Raw genomic sequence first — 12,797 nt, forward strand, 5'->3', positions numbered from 1 at the left:
TGACATTTTAAGAAATGAGAAAATTGCTATCACGCTGTCTCATGTCACAGGTTCTGGTGGGTGATTTGGGATTTTTTTAACAGATCCGAAAAGGGAAATTTACCCAAAATATCAAACCATTGTGTCAAACTTTTGTCTGAATCTATGTTAACGCTGCTCTGAAGATCAAACGTGGGCTTTTGTTTTTTGTTTGTTAGTTCGATTCTGGGTTTTTAAACACTGAGCAGAAGGCATTTACTGAGGGGGGACGTCACGCTACCTGTGCTATCAGCCATTGTATTTCCACCAGTTAGTCCGAATGGAGGACCTGCAGCTGAAACAAATGAAAGGAAAATGTTTAATACGGTACCATTGTGATGTTTAAAAAAAGAATAACACTTAACTAATGCAAAAGGAGAAAAAAAAAAGAGAAAACAACTCACCAAAAACAAAAAACAGGAAGACAGTCAAAGACAGTCAATTGAATAATATTTTAACAGTCAAAAGTACCAATCCGTGTGGATGAAAAGCTAAATGGCCCAAATCTCTACAAAACACAAACTCGACCCACAACCACACAAGTTGTAGCTTTCCTCTAATGTGATTTTTGTAGCTTTAAGCTTGTAGCATTAAACTCTAATTCCTGTGACAAAGCCTGAAGACCAACACAAACCCACAGGAGTTACACCACTAATGCCCAGAGATTATACTACCTGACAGGAGCTGTGTTACAGAGGTACCAGTATGATTCGTTGGCTTTGTCTCCCTCTTCATACAATATTTGCATATTTGCAGCCACAATTTATAACATTCCTATTAAGACAACATACTATAAAGCGAGTAGGAACAAGGAACAAGTACATATTATCAACTCATACAACCTGATTGACTTTTTCAAATTCCTCAGCATTTGATGAACTCCCCTTTGCCTTTTCTTTTCATCCCCAGTAAAGAGAAAAAAAAAAAAAAAAAACATCCCATCGGCACACTGGCCTTTTCACACGGTTACTTCACTAATCCATCCCTGACCTTTGACACCTGCCTCCTCAGACTCACCGGTGTGATGTTTAGGGACGTTTTTTTATAGTTTACGTAGTTTTTTTTTTTATTTTTTAATCTCACCTTCGGTGTCTCAGAAACGTCCGAAGTGGTTGAAGGAAGGAAATGGGAGGGGTGGTGGGGGGGGTTGGAGGTATGGTGCCTTCAAGTCTGTCGGAAAAATTCCCCTTGTTATGCAATCACACAGTACTCTACTAAATTGTTGAAATGTTAAGAATTACTTTTCTTTTTTTATCCATCAAGTGCTTTAATAGAAACTAAAGCCTTACAAGCTGTACAAGCTCGAAAGGATTGTTCTTCAGGCTTGGACATACATTTAGGGCTGAAAACATGAGTTCTCATATCAAACGGAGCTGAGGGAGCATGACGGAGGAGCACTGAGTCACTGAAGAAACATCTGCTGATGAGAACCAGATACAGATAAAGATGGTTATCTTTTGGAGGAGCTCAATGACAGTTTGAAGAATTTAAAGAATTTTTTATTACATCTTTAGGCCAAAGTGACTCTAGAACACCATGACATTTAATTTCCACACATAAAGGAGAAAAGCAGCAAAACTCTGTTTAGAGAAGCTGATGTGTTTATTAAAGCTTGGACTCCTCAGACCGTCTGTTTTAGCAGCACCTTCCGCCTGATTCTGAGTTTCTCAGCCATTTTTCATGAAGAGCACTTTATGTTCAGCTGGTACCAGAATAAAATGCAGCTTTAAACAATCTGGGTCCTTAAATTTGGGGTAAGAATAAAGTCGGCGTGGAGAAGTTCCTATTCATTTATTGCCTTGTTTGGAGCACAGGCCTCAGAAGAATGGAAACTGCTTCATAAACAGCTGCACGGTGACGAGAAGGCTGGAAAATCATAGAACACACACACACAAATGGGAAAAAAATGTATTTATTATAACATTTAATTATTTTGGAGGAGGTCCTCCATTAGGTACTTCTCATGATCTTTAAGGATTTCATAGAAGATGTTTTTGCATCTTTCACCCGCTCTCAGACAATTATAGATCTCCCTCATCTTTTCACTACAAGTGGGGATCTGACGGATTGCTCCATATTTTTCTTCACCAATTATCCCTCTGGCCAAGAGCTCATCCAAAATTGGTGCAACATTGGACACTCTGCTGATCAGTTCCAGTTGATATTTGTCCACAAAGTGTTCATCTGAGAAACAAGAGGGGGAAAAAATGAGTAATTAGATCTTAACATCAAGTTCGAGTCAATTTGGCTCATTTCTTCACACTACCTGCACGCACAGCTCCCGCCATTGGATTTCCAACAGGTGCTGCTTATCTGAGATCTTCTGTTAAAACAAATGAACAAAAACAAGTTAAACAATGTTCTTCTGTTTAGCTATACACACAGCAAGAATACGATTTGGACATATAGTTTGGTTAAAGATTAACCATGACCTGCAAAGTCATGAAAGTCATTCATGCTGTAGTACTATAAAAATGTGTAACAGCTCTAAAGGAACGGTCCAAAGTTCACTTTGAAAAGAAATAAATTTAGGCAACTGCAGGTGACTGTAACATATGAACTATACCGTCTAATTATTTATTTGTATATTTATTTAACAGGGAAAGGACTTACAAAGATTTCCACCTGTCTCTTGAGCTGCAAAAAAAACAAACAAAAAAAAAGGAAGATTATTAGACTGTAACAAAATAATCCATCACAGAAATAAAACATGAGTTACACACTTAGCACAGCAACTCAGAAACAATACTTCCAACCAAAGCAGCATTGAAATCGAAACCCAGCGACGTGACAAGTGAAGACAAAAGCATTTCCACACTCCCATTAAACAGAAACTATTGTTGTCACAGGTGTATGTTTGACCGGCAAAACTCGACCTGTAGGTTGCAGACATGTCAGTACATGAAGTACAACAGCCCTGGATTCAACATAAATTAATAAACAGCAGGCTGTACATTATTATAGTATCATCAGCGTTATTGGCTGACAGCTGACAGTGTGATAATAAAGAAATGAGCCAAAAGAATGAAGCGCACATCTGCACGGAACTTTTTAGGTTTTTCACCAACATAAATATATATGTTATCGTTATCTCACAGTAATATCTCCCCAGCTAACTGACGGCCCTGTGCAACAGATGAAGAAGGAAACAGATCCGGAGAAGTGGCTCTGTCGGTTTCTATCTGCTGGAGCAGAAAGATAAACTTTCCACTTTGAGTATCGGCCCTTTCGGTTTACCGAGCTCGTCAGCCTCGTCGCTGCAGCCGATGTCCCTCAGAATCTCCTGGACCACCTGAGGAGCTTTGCTCTCAGTAAAAGTCGACACCAGGAGGTTTGTGACAGCTAAGCGGCTTTTCCCCTCCACTTCAGAGCGTCGGACCTTCGGAGGCTCTCTGCGGTCCAGAAGCTGCTCAACGAACTCTGCAAATTTGTCCTGGCTCAGGTTGGCCAGTGAGTCCTTTATGGCCGCCTTGGTGGTTTTTGGAGCCATTTCTTACCCAGATGTGATCCGTCCTCCTCCGTCTTTTCCAGGCAGAAGTCGCTGTGAAGAATCTACTGAAGTTAGTTAAGGCAGGAAAGAGGCTGTGCCTTCAGGTGCTGTCGGAAATTCCAACAGCACAGATGCTTTTTTTTTTTTTTCTATACTTGCTGATTTACTTCACCTAATGAATAAACGAAATAACTTCAGTAAATAACCACAAAGTTATTTCTTTCATTAAGTACAAAAGTTTGTTGTTTTTTTTTTCAAACAGCACATCTAAACAAAGTCTCTGACTTGTTTATGGTTTAACAACCTGCTATATGTAGCTCTAAACAGAGGTACCCTGTATAGGATTGTACAACATTTCATTTATAGTTTGATTTCATACAAAATGTTGCAAACCCTCAACCAACCGTCCGTTTGTACAGTTCAACTGGACTTCAACCAGGAAGTGTTTCATCGCAGGTTTGATAAGCACACACTTGGAGGTTTCACCAGAGCTAACCCATCAAACATACAAGATGTAAAACCTCCTTTCTGTCATGTGGGTGACAAAGTGCCAGAGAGAAACCTAAAGATTTCCTCCCTGGAAACACCCACCGCAGCTTTAATGTACCTGTGTAGACGTATCCGAGTGAAAGGTGAGACACAAATTAGTTACTTTTTAGATCAATGTGCACAATTTTCAATCCCTGATGGGAGCGGTGTATCATTTCTAAACTACATTACATCATTATGCATGCTTTATATCCAATGTTTGACTCCATTTAATCAACATGTAAGAACCACAACGAGAAGTCAAGATTTTATCTTTCATGGATATATTTATTGTAAAGAGCAATTTCATAGAAAAAGTAAAAGGTTTTTATGGGGACATCGTCAATTTCTTTCTACATGATCATGTGAAACATTTTCTGCATGAATTTCTTTTTAAAACCTGACAGGATGTCATGTCACAAGTTTTGTTAAAAACAAAGCTATGAAATTATTATATTATATTATATTATATATTAAATATATATTATAATTGATCAAAATGGGTAAGAAAAACTAAAAAAAACATATAAATGTAATTGCTAAAATAGGCCGGATTGTTTACGAGCATCAAATTGGAATCCCCCACAGAGACACATCATTAATACGAGAGTTTCACCAAAGTTTGTATATAAAAATGGCTTCATAAGGCTGTGTGGTTAATTACATTTTAAGCACTCAGAAGAAAACGCAAAAGACTGGAATTTAGAAAAGACTATATGCAGCAAGTTGGACCCAGAGCAAAGGCATGGCTTTTTTTCCTTTTAAGACAGACGTACAAAGCGAAGCGGTAAGTACTCCTCTGTGCTCCCCGATCAGAAGTGGGCCCAGTCAGCTGTGTGTACAAGTTAGGAGGGCAGGTGACAACAGAGTACGTTTGATGGAGGAATAACTGGGGGCCACATCAGAGGAGTTAACCGCCAATCAAATCGCAGAATTAGTCAGAAAATCACAATTATATATTTTCCCCAAATTGCACAGCCTGACAACATGTTAAAGTTTTTCAAGCTCCTCAAACAGGAACTTCTCATGTTTTTTCACAAGTTCATAGAAGATGTCTTTGCACTTGACGCCACTTTGCAGCGAAACATAGACCGCCCTTATCTGGTCACAGGACGTTATCATTTTCCTGATTGCCATATATTTTTCCCTGTCAATTACTTGTTGTTTGAGGAGCCCATCCAAAATCGGATTAACGTTGCTCACTCTGTTGATCAGCTCCAGTTCATGTTTGTCCACAAAGTGCTCTTCTGCTGAAAGAGGAGACAAAAACCACTTTTCACATTTCTTTTGTTACAAAATCAGCTTTTCTATGTACAAAGACTATCGAAACTAATCATATATTAATAACACATGCAGACAATCCATGTCTCGGATGTTCAGAAAAAAAGGACTCACTTGTACATTCCTTATCAAAATCTTAAAATCGGTGTAAAAATTACAACAATCGGCAATTTGGACTGTTGGATGGTGCCCTGGTTGTAAGAAGAGCTTCAAAATGCAAAAAGAAGAAACAGAAGCAAGAGACAAACATAAGAAAGTGGGGAATTTATCGAAAACTGCATTTAAACTCAAACAGACTCTTCGTCAGCTGATCAAAAGTGTAAGACCATAGCCTTAAAAAGCTCAAAGTCTGCGCTAATCTTAAGATTTTGATCAGGCGTGTACGTGTGTCACATAGATGGGAGAGTTTTTATTCACATAAGAGTTCCAGGCCAAGTAAAATTTAACACAAACATGACTCATACAGCAGCCATTTCAGGAATATTAACTCCTTAAGGGTTCTTTTTTTTTGTGCATGTGTCTGAAGATACAAATAGTAGATGCATAATGTTGTAATTGACGTCCATCTTAAGAGTCAGTCTGTTACCGACAGAAAATCGAAATCAGCACAATGCCAGTTCAGAGCAGCAGTCGGCAGAATCTGAACGTTATGCTGCTGTGTTTGGGGCTAAAACTGATTTTGGGCACTTGTTATAGATGATGCCCACAAAAAACAATCTAATATCCTTTTTTACTCATCACCTAAAATATTTTCAGTACTTTATCTCCCTGATTCCCTCAGCTGACCAGCAGCTCTACAAGAGTTCAGAGGTTGAGAATGTGACCTTGGACTTCTCTACAACAGTGTGCTGCAGTGTTTCATTTATTACTCTCTGCTAAGCTAGCCGTTTTCTGAATATCCAACCACTCCGTGAACTGGGCTTCTTCATTAGATTCTGGGTTTTTAGACACAGTGACCTGAGCAGAGAAGAACTCGTTTACTGAGAAGACTTCATACTACCAGGACTTTTACCTGCTGGTTGATTCCCAGCAGCTGCACCAGATGAGGGTCCTGCATCTGAAACAAGATAAAGGAACATTAAAGGAAAACTGAATTGAATTGTGTGCACTTGTGTTTTTCCACATGCACAACAAACAAAGAGTTTTATTTCATGGTCTTGGGAGAAAATAGAAGGTTGATTGTACTTAAATTCCAAACAGAGTTTAAAATCCAAATCGCCACCTTGTTTTATTTTTAATTTCAGTGTTTCACACTTCAGGTTTTATGGCTTCTGAAGGTTCAGCCAAGTTAAATTTAAGACTTTTTAAGGTTTTTTTCTGAACAAATTGTGAAAGACATTAATGAAAAACCAGTCAGTATGACAGTTATTTGACAAGTGCATAGATCTAGAAATGTTTTCAAAAAAACAAAACAAACCTGTATATGCAAGGTCCCCACAGTTTTTGTAAAAATATAATACAAAAACAGTTAGAACTGGTGCTGGTCTACAATTATCAACCACATTTTTGACTCTTTAGCAACCTTAATGATTAAAGTGAAATCTGTGCAGTGCTTTTTAAGTTCTCAAGTTCTTGACATTTTTTTGTTTTACATTCATTATGCTCTGTTCCTACATTTGATGTATTTCTTGAACCGTATCGTGCTCTCCTCATGTATTGTATGTGTCTGTGTATGTGGCCACATGAGTCCAAGGTTCACTCTGGACATGGATAAGCTAAATGTGTACTTGGTCAACTGCAGTTGTTAACAGACACACTCTAATGTGTGTGTGTGTGTGTGTGTTTGTGAGGGGACTCACTGTTACAGGAACCAGGCTGTGATGTCGTTCCGCCTGTCTCTGCAGCTGCAAAATAGGACGACACATACATGAATATATGATGGAGATAAAATATGAGACAACACTAACTCTGAAATAATAATTCAAAAAGTTTAAGGTAACATGTAAAGACAGTTGGACGAGTAAAAGACGAGTAAAGTCAGCAAACCACAGTCAGTAATGGCAGGAAGCTTTTTTTTTTTTTCTTCTTCTTTTTTTTTCCAAATTCCAGCATCCGCCAAACTCCACCCATATGTTTTCTTGCAAGTTCACACTAGTTGCCTACCAACATTTTAATGTCCTATATGGACTACAGAGCATAACACAAGTTCAGAGCCATTGCTGTAGATTATGTTATATATCGTCATGATAATAATAATAAGATAAACTTCACTTTTATCATGACACCACTCACCGAGCTCGTCAGCCTCGTCGCTGCAGCCGATGTCCCTCAGAATCTCCTGGACCACCTGAGGAGCTTTGCTCTCAGTAAAAGTCGACACCAGGAGGTTTGTGACAGCTAAGCGGCTTTTCCCCTCCACTTCAGAGCGTCGGACCTTCGGAGGCGTTCTGCGGTCCAGAAGCTGCTCAACGAACTCTGCAAATTTGTCCTGGCTCAGGTTGGCCAGTGAGTCCTTTATGGCCGCCTTGGTGGTTTTTGGAGCCATTTCTTACCCAGATGTGATCCGTCGGCTGGTTACTGATCCCGCGTTTTTCGCACTGAGGAAGTCAGTGAAGAAAGGCGTAAAAAAAAAAAAAAAAAAAAACAAAACAAAACAGGATGCGTTCAATGCTGCTCGTAAATGTCAAAAGCTCCATAAGAAACAGACACATTTTTATTTAACTTTGAGTGATGAACGTCAAGTACAATTCACAAAAAATGGTTTAAGAAAATAATATTTTGTATTTACTTGCGTAGCATATATTTTTTTTTCACATTTGTCACTACAAGTAGATAGTTTAACTGTCCTAAAATAGAAAAAGTCAATCGGTTAAGAGTCCGAATGATTGATGATCTGGCCTTCAATTGGACAGATCTGGTACCACCTCATCTGGTCTGGAGCTGGGCCTACATTTTTAGAAACGGATCAGCCTGTAATGGCTTGTAGAGTCATTCAGGGCTAGTTCCGCAAAACGGATCAATGTTTGATTTTCTTATCGCTGAATAAAAAACAAACAAAAAACAAAAAACAAACAAAAAACCCCAAACTGTTTGTTAAATAGCTGACAACATTTGAACATCTTGCGCGCACTGGACACTTAAACTACATTACCCAGGGTGCAGTAAGTGAATCTCGCCTCTGTTTTCTCGCGGGACTAGGTGGCGCTCACTCGCGTGTTCTCGTCGAAGTGTAACGTTACATTAGCGCTTAGCCGTCACAACAATGCGAGATAAAAACAACAACAGCGGAATAAAAACACAATAGTCACGTTGGGTGGTATAAAGAGGATGAAAACGTGAAGAGGTCGGATGATGACACAGCTCCCCAGTCAAATACTACCGAGCCAGAAAATGTTAGTCGGGAGCAGCAAGCTAACGTTAGCGCGTCTGTTAGCATCGAGGAGTCTGTTGGCATAGCAACGGTCGTTGCTACTGATGCTCTCTGTTTTGTTTCCGAAGGAAACAGCGAGTCCAACAACACAACAACGCGCCTTTTTCTGAGGATGGTGAGTTGTCATGGTTGAAACCGAAACCTGGCTTCATCTTCACCGGACCTGGTATCCCTGTACGACCTGAGACGTTCCTTACAGCCGTTTCCAGCCCCCCTGGTGCTAATGTTAGCATCGCATCGCATCGCGGAGGCTACCTCCGGAGGCTGTGCACACCGAAGCGGGGGGCTTCAACCAGACCTGCCTGAAGACTGTTATTCCCAGCATGTGAACCGTGCAACAATGAGAAACAACACCACGGACCGTGGTTACTCCATCAAGAAGCACGCCTTCAAAGCTGCACCTCTCCCTCATCGCAGTCAACCACCGCTCTCTGCTCCTGATTCCAGCTTACAAGTCTCTCAGAGGAAGATTCAAGCCAAACACGAAGACCATCACACCTCGGCCCAGGTAAGCTGTTTCCCAGCTGCAGGACTTCCAACTCACTGTTTGGGAGTTATTTGAGTGCAGTGATTGGGAGCACACAGACGGTTCTCTTCTACATCAAGCACTGTGCTGATAGTGTCGATGATGAGAGATGCATTTAGACACCCTCTAATTAAAACCCACGGATGACTGGGGAAATCCTGGTCCTCCTCTAGAATGTAATGTCAGGACGACCTGAAAAGACCCACAAAGAATGTGAAGGAGGCAGACAACAACCCACCCAGGGATCCATCATATAACCACTCACAAAGACACCACCTCTCACTGCCTGAGGAGCAAAGCGGCTTCTTTGCAAGACATATTCTTTCTCTTTCTCTCTGCTGCCTTTATTTATTATCGCTCCGTGACATCTCTCACTTTATGCTGCTTTTTAAATATGTTGTTTTGATTCACACACCAGCTTGAGTGGCAACTCCAATCTCTCCAAACTATTATACACAATAAAATTCAGGTTGGAGTTACGTGTAAAATCGGATTGATAAATAGTTGATTTGCCAAATGATCCTAGTTGGTTTTGAGATCTGCGTTTTGTTTCGGTAGGTGGCAGCAAAGCGCCAAAAGACATCCAGCTGAAGGAACCAGGAATGTGCTTTCGGCCATGAATCCAAAGAAAGAGAACTAGATCCAACAAAATGGCTCACACTACAATCCCGATGGCGATAGCGGACGAGCTGGGGGGTCTCAATCAGGACGAATACGAACGGTTCTGTTTCGCCCTGCTGGACCGGAGGGGAGAAATACGGGTCAGACGCAGAGATGTGGAGAAAAAATCCACCTTGGAGCTCACAGACCTGCTGGTTTCCGTTTTCACAGAAGCAGGAGCCCGTGATGTGACTCTGGAACTACTGAGGAAAATAAACTGCAACCAGTCTGCAAAGACACTGGGTGAGTGTGGGAGCTATTTTATCAGTTTGAGTAGTTTATTGTTATTTTTGTTTATGTTGTTTTATTTTTATTTTGCTGGATACTTATGACGCAACACTAGTTGCGTCATAAGTATCCAGGTGTTCCAGATAAGTTTGGCACCGGGATGCGGAAATGTTTTTTTACTAGCAGAACAAAGCAGAGTGGCATCATGGATTTTGAACATGTTTGTTTGCTGTTGAAAGCTGAAAATAAACCTTCTAAATGGCGCTAATGTCCTGGAAAATGAATCCTTTGACTGCCCGAGTAAGCATAAGTGACCTGGTGCATTTGTGGCCCTTCTTGAATTTTGATCATTTTTGAAAGCATTTTTGTCCTTTTTTTTTTTTTTTTTTTTTTTTTTGGACAAATGGCCACAATGAAAAGAAAACTCTCATTTCAGGGCTGCGAACCAAATATTACTCAATAGTGATCATTGTGATTATTCCCAGATAAACCTACTAATCCATACTTGCCCACATTGAGTCATTATTTTTTAACTGAACCATAAACCCTTAAAAAAACCACATATCTCATAACTACTGTGATTTGGCCCCCGTGCTGTGATGAAATAAACATACATTAAAAATTCTGGTGTGAATGTGTTTTTAATCGAAAACACATACGAAATATTTTTCATATTTCATCAACATGCTTTTTAAATACATTTAAAAAAGTAGGCCTGAGTCATGGTGCATAGTCATTATGCATTTCACACTGCTTCGCAGTGAAGCAACGATCTTCCAGATCTGTGATATAATACATGTATACCATGGCCTGTCCTGATATAATGCTTATTTAACTTGTCTGACCACATAATCTGTATAATGTGTAATGCCAAGACCTTTTTAAGGCAAACTCATTTAGTGTTTACCCTGACTATAATATCATGCTATAGTTGTATTAAATTAAACTCTCCAGAAACTTTCCTATTGCAGACCTTTAATCATCTTCTCTTCTTTCTCTACAGAAGTTAAAACCAGTCTCTGCATGGACGTAAGTTGAACTTAATAAAACAATTCTCTTAGCAGGGTTTTATTTTTGTTTGTGTGCATTTATTTTACTTTTTCTCTTGTTTAGAAAGGCGACCCTACCTTCCGTAAGACCTCAAATGGGGAATTGGACTGGAAGCCCTCGCAGGAGGCTCGGAGCATTGCAGCTGTTAAAAAGCCTTCAGCTACTGTAGCTGACATGAAGAAGCCTGTGGAGGTGGAGGCTGAAGCAAAGGCTCTCGTTCTCTCTGAGGGAGGGGACTCTTCAAATAACAGGCTCGTTCTGAGCAGGTACCTGATTCAGTTTGGAATGTACAGAGGAAAAACCTTCAAATGGCTGCTGGAGAATGATCCAAGATACGCAGTAAACATAATAGCCGGTGACCAAAGAGGATCAAGGCAAGGAATGAATCAGGACTCAATGATGGCCAACAAGGTACTGCACAGAACAATGAGATGAAGTTTTTAAATCAACACAAACATTTGAATTCACAAAGTTTTTGTCAAGCAAGTGTTGACAAAAGAAGGAAAAAAAGGCTTAAAATATAAGTAAAAAAATTATGTTACACACATAAAAATGGATAAACCTAATTACAAGACTAAGAAATATATCAATAAATAAATACATGAGTTTAAGTACCAAGTTAAGTAATAGACTAAATTTCAGAGCTTTCGTGTTTTATATTTATTTAATTAATTCAAATTTATTTTAGTTTTATTCACGCTGATCTTCATGGGCTTAAACATAACTCATTACAGTATGGAGGTGACATCTTGATGTCTTTTGGTTTATTCCATTTATTTAAAGTTTTTTAGCCTCTATTTGCTTACTGATTTACATTTCCAAGGGAATAAGACCTGTGAGGTCCTCTTGATCCCAGCTCTAAAACTGCTGCAGGAAAAGAAATGAGCATTTTAACTCGTCGGTTGTCTCAAATAATACCCTTAAATTGAATTACACCTTAAGAAGTCACACAAACTCTCTTCTGTTTGGAGGATGCATTGAGTCAATATATGATGGCTTACACAGAGGTGGGGAAAGAAGTGAGATTTCATCGTGACAATGAGGAAGCCAAACAGCAATCCCTCCAGAGAGGCCAAGCAGGAAAGGCCCTTGTTGGTTTTGGAAAATACCAAGCGAAGACCCTGAAGGCTTTGTATGAGTCAAAGGATCCATCTGAAATGAGCTATGTCAGTTTCCTCCGGAATCAGAGGATGACCTGCAATCCAGGGTCCAAAATGGAGGATGCAATCAAATACATTTTGCAGCGGGACAAACGACGACAGGCAGCCAGAAGGAGAACCAGGAAGTAATCTGTCAGTGACTTCAGGTACATTCACTTCAGTTGTACTGTCTTAATTACTATGATTTGTTTACATGGTGTGCTGTAGTTGGAAGACATCGTTGCATGATTAATCATAAATATTTACTGCAGACTGCCTAAGGAACTAAGCTCAACACACTGAATGTGTTCAGAAAGTAATAATTACAGTAATGCAGACTACAAAATACTGCCTTTAAAACTGCTCCATTCATTTGTCATCCATTGTGTTTTTTTTTTATTTTATTTTGTGTATCCCCTGCAGGAGGGCAGCACGGCGGCACAGTGCTTAGTGCTGTCACCCCACAGTAAGGGTCAGTTCCCGGCCTGGGGCCTTTCTGTGTGGCCT

The 12,797-nt window shown here is 39.8% G+C and overlaps 3 protein-coding genes across 11 annotated transcripts in view; 1 reads left to right on the forward strand and 2 right to left on the reverse strand.

The window, feature by feature from the left end:
• LOC115044676 (apoptosis-associated speck-like protein containing a CARD) overlaps nt 1-3,599 on the reverse strand; it is a 5,574-nt gene extending 1,975 nt beyond the window's left edge. Inside the window, exons 1-4 of the mRNA XM_029503828.1 lie at nt 3,256-3,599; nt 2,632-2,655; nt 2,026-2,202; nt 260-313 (exon numbers count right to left, since the gene is read on the reverse strand). Of these exons, the coding sequence (XP_029359688.1) occupies nt 260-313; nt 2,026-2,202; nt 2,632-2,655; nt 3,256-3,508 (508 nt within the window). The 5' untranslated portion in view covers nt 3,509-3,599. The remainder of the gene's footprint in view (nt 1-259; nt 314-2,025; nt 2,203-2,631; nt 2,656-3,255) is intronic.
• Nucleotides 3,600-4,303: 704 nt separating this feature from the next.
• Nucleotides 4,304-7,860, reverse strand: LOC115044439 (apoptosis-associated speck-like protein containing a CARD). Of its 8 annotated transcripts, none has more exons than XM_029503434.1 (5): nt 7,550-7,860; nt 7,117-7,161; nt 6,330-6,374; nt 5,432-5,524; nt 5,148-5,286 (listed from the first exon to the last, which is right to left on the reverse strand). In XM_029503434.1, exons 1-4 carry the CDS (start codon nt 7,800-7,802, stop codon nt 5,472-5,474), a joined length of 396 nt encoding a protein of 131 aa, XP_029359294.1. In that variant the 5' UTR covers nt 7,803-7,860; the 3' UTR covers nt 5,148-5,286; nt 5,432-5,471. The 8 variants fall into 8 exon arrangements, with proteins under 8 accessions (XP_029359291.1, XP_029359290.1, XP_029359289.1 ...); XM_029503432.1 differs by having other exon boundaries at nt 6,318-6,374; XM_029503435.1 differs by having other exon boundaries at nt 5,152-5,283.
• A 1,135-nt stretch (nt 7,861-8,995) lies between these two features.
• LOC115044438 (uncharacterized) lies at nt 8,996-12,774 on the forward strand. 2 transcript variants are annotated; one of them, XR_003840824.1, is made up of 6 exons: nt 8,996-9,195; nt 9,772-10,116; nt 11,105-11,130; nt 11,215-11,562; nt 12,157-12,457; nt 12,714-12,774. XR_003840824.1 is itself a non-coding variant. In XM_029503427.1 (6 exons), the coding sequence occupies exons 2-5, from the start codon at nt 9,864-9,866 to the stop codon at nt 12,438-12,440; spliced, it is 945 nt and encodes a 314-aa protein (XP_029359287.1). In that variant the 5' UTR covers nt 9,003-9,195; nt 9,772-9,863; the 3' UTR covers nt 12,441-12,457; nt 12,714-12,774. The 2 variants fall into 2 exon arrangements, 1 of the variants encoding a protein (XP_029359287.1); XM_029503427.1 differs by having other exon boundaries at nt 9,003-9,195; nt 12,123-12,457.
• Nucleotides 12,775-12,797: the final 23 nt, after the last annotated feature.

The sequence above is a fragment of the Echeneis naucrates genome, chromosome 6 (assembly GCF_900963305.1).
Source record: "Echeneis naucrates chromosome 6, fEcheNa1.1, whole genome shotgun sequence".
NCBI classification, from domain to species: Eukaryota; Metazoa; Chordata; class Actinopteri; order Carangiformes; family Echeneidae; genus Echeneis; species Echeneis naucrates.

Coding starts and splice junctions, on each gene's coding strand:
- LOC115044439 (XM_029503428.1), bottom strand. CDS start 7,802: ATGGCTCCAAAAACCACCAAGGCGGCCATAAAGGACTCACTGGCCAAC. Junction 7,162..7,549: donor CGACGAGGCTGACGAGCTCG/GTGAGTGGTGTC, acceptor CCTATTTTGCAG/CTGCAGAGACAGGCGGAACG. Junction 5,287..6,317: donor ACCAGCAGGTAAAAGTCCTG/GTAGTATGAAGT, acceptor CTCCTCTTTCAG/CAGAAGAGCACTTTGTGGAC.
- LOC115044438 (XM_029503427.1), top strand. CDS start 9,864: ATGGCTCACACTACAATCCCGATGGCGATAGCGGACGAGCTGGGGGGT. Junction 11,131..11,214: donor AAACCAGTCTCTGCATGGAC/GTAAGTTGAACT, acceptor TCTCTTGTTTAG/AAAGGCGACCCTACCTTCCG. Junction 11,563..12,122: donor ACTCAATGATGGCCAACAAG/GTACTGCACAGA, acceptor TTCTGTTTGGAG/GATGCATTGAGTCAATATAT.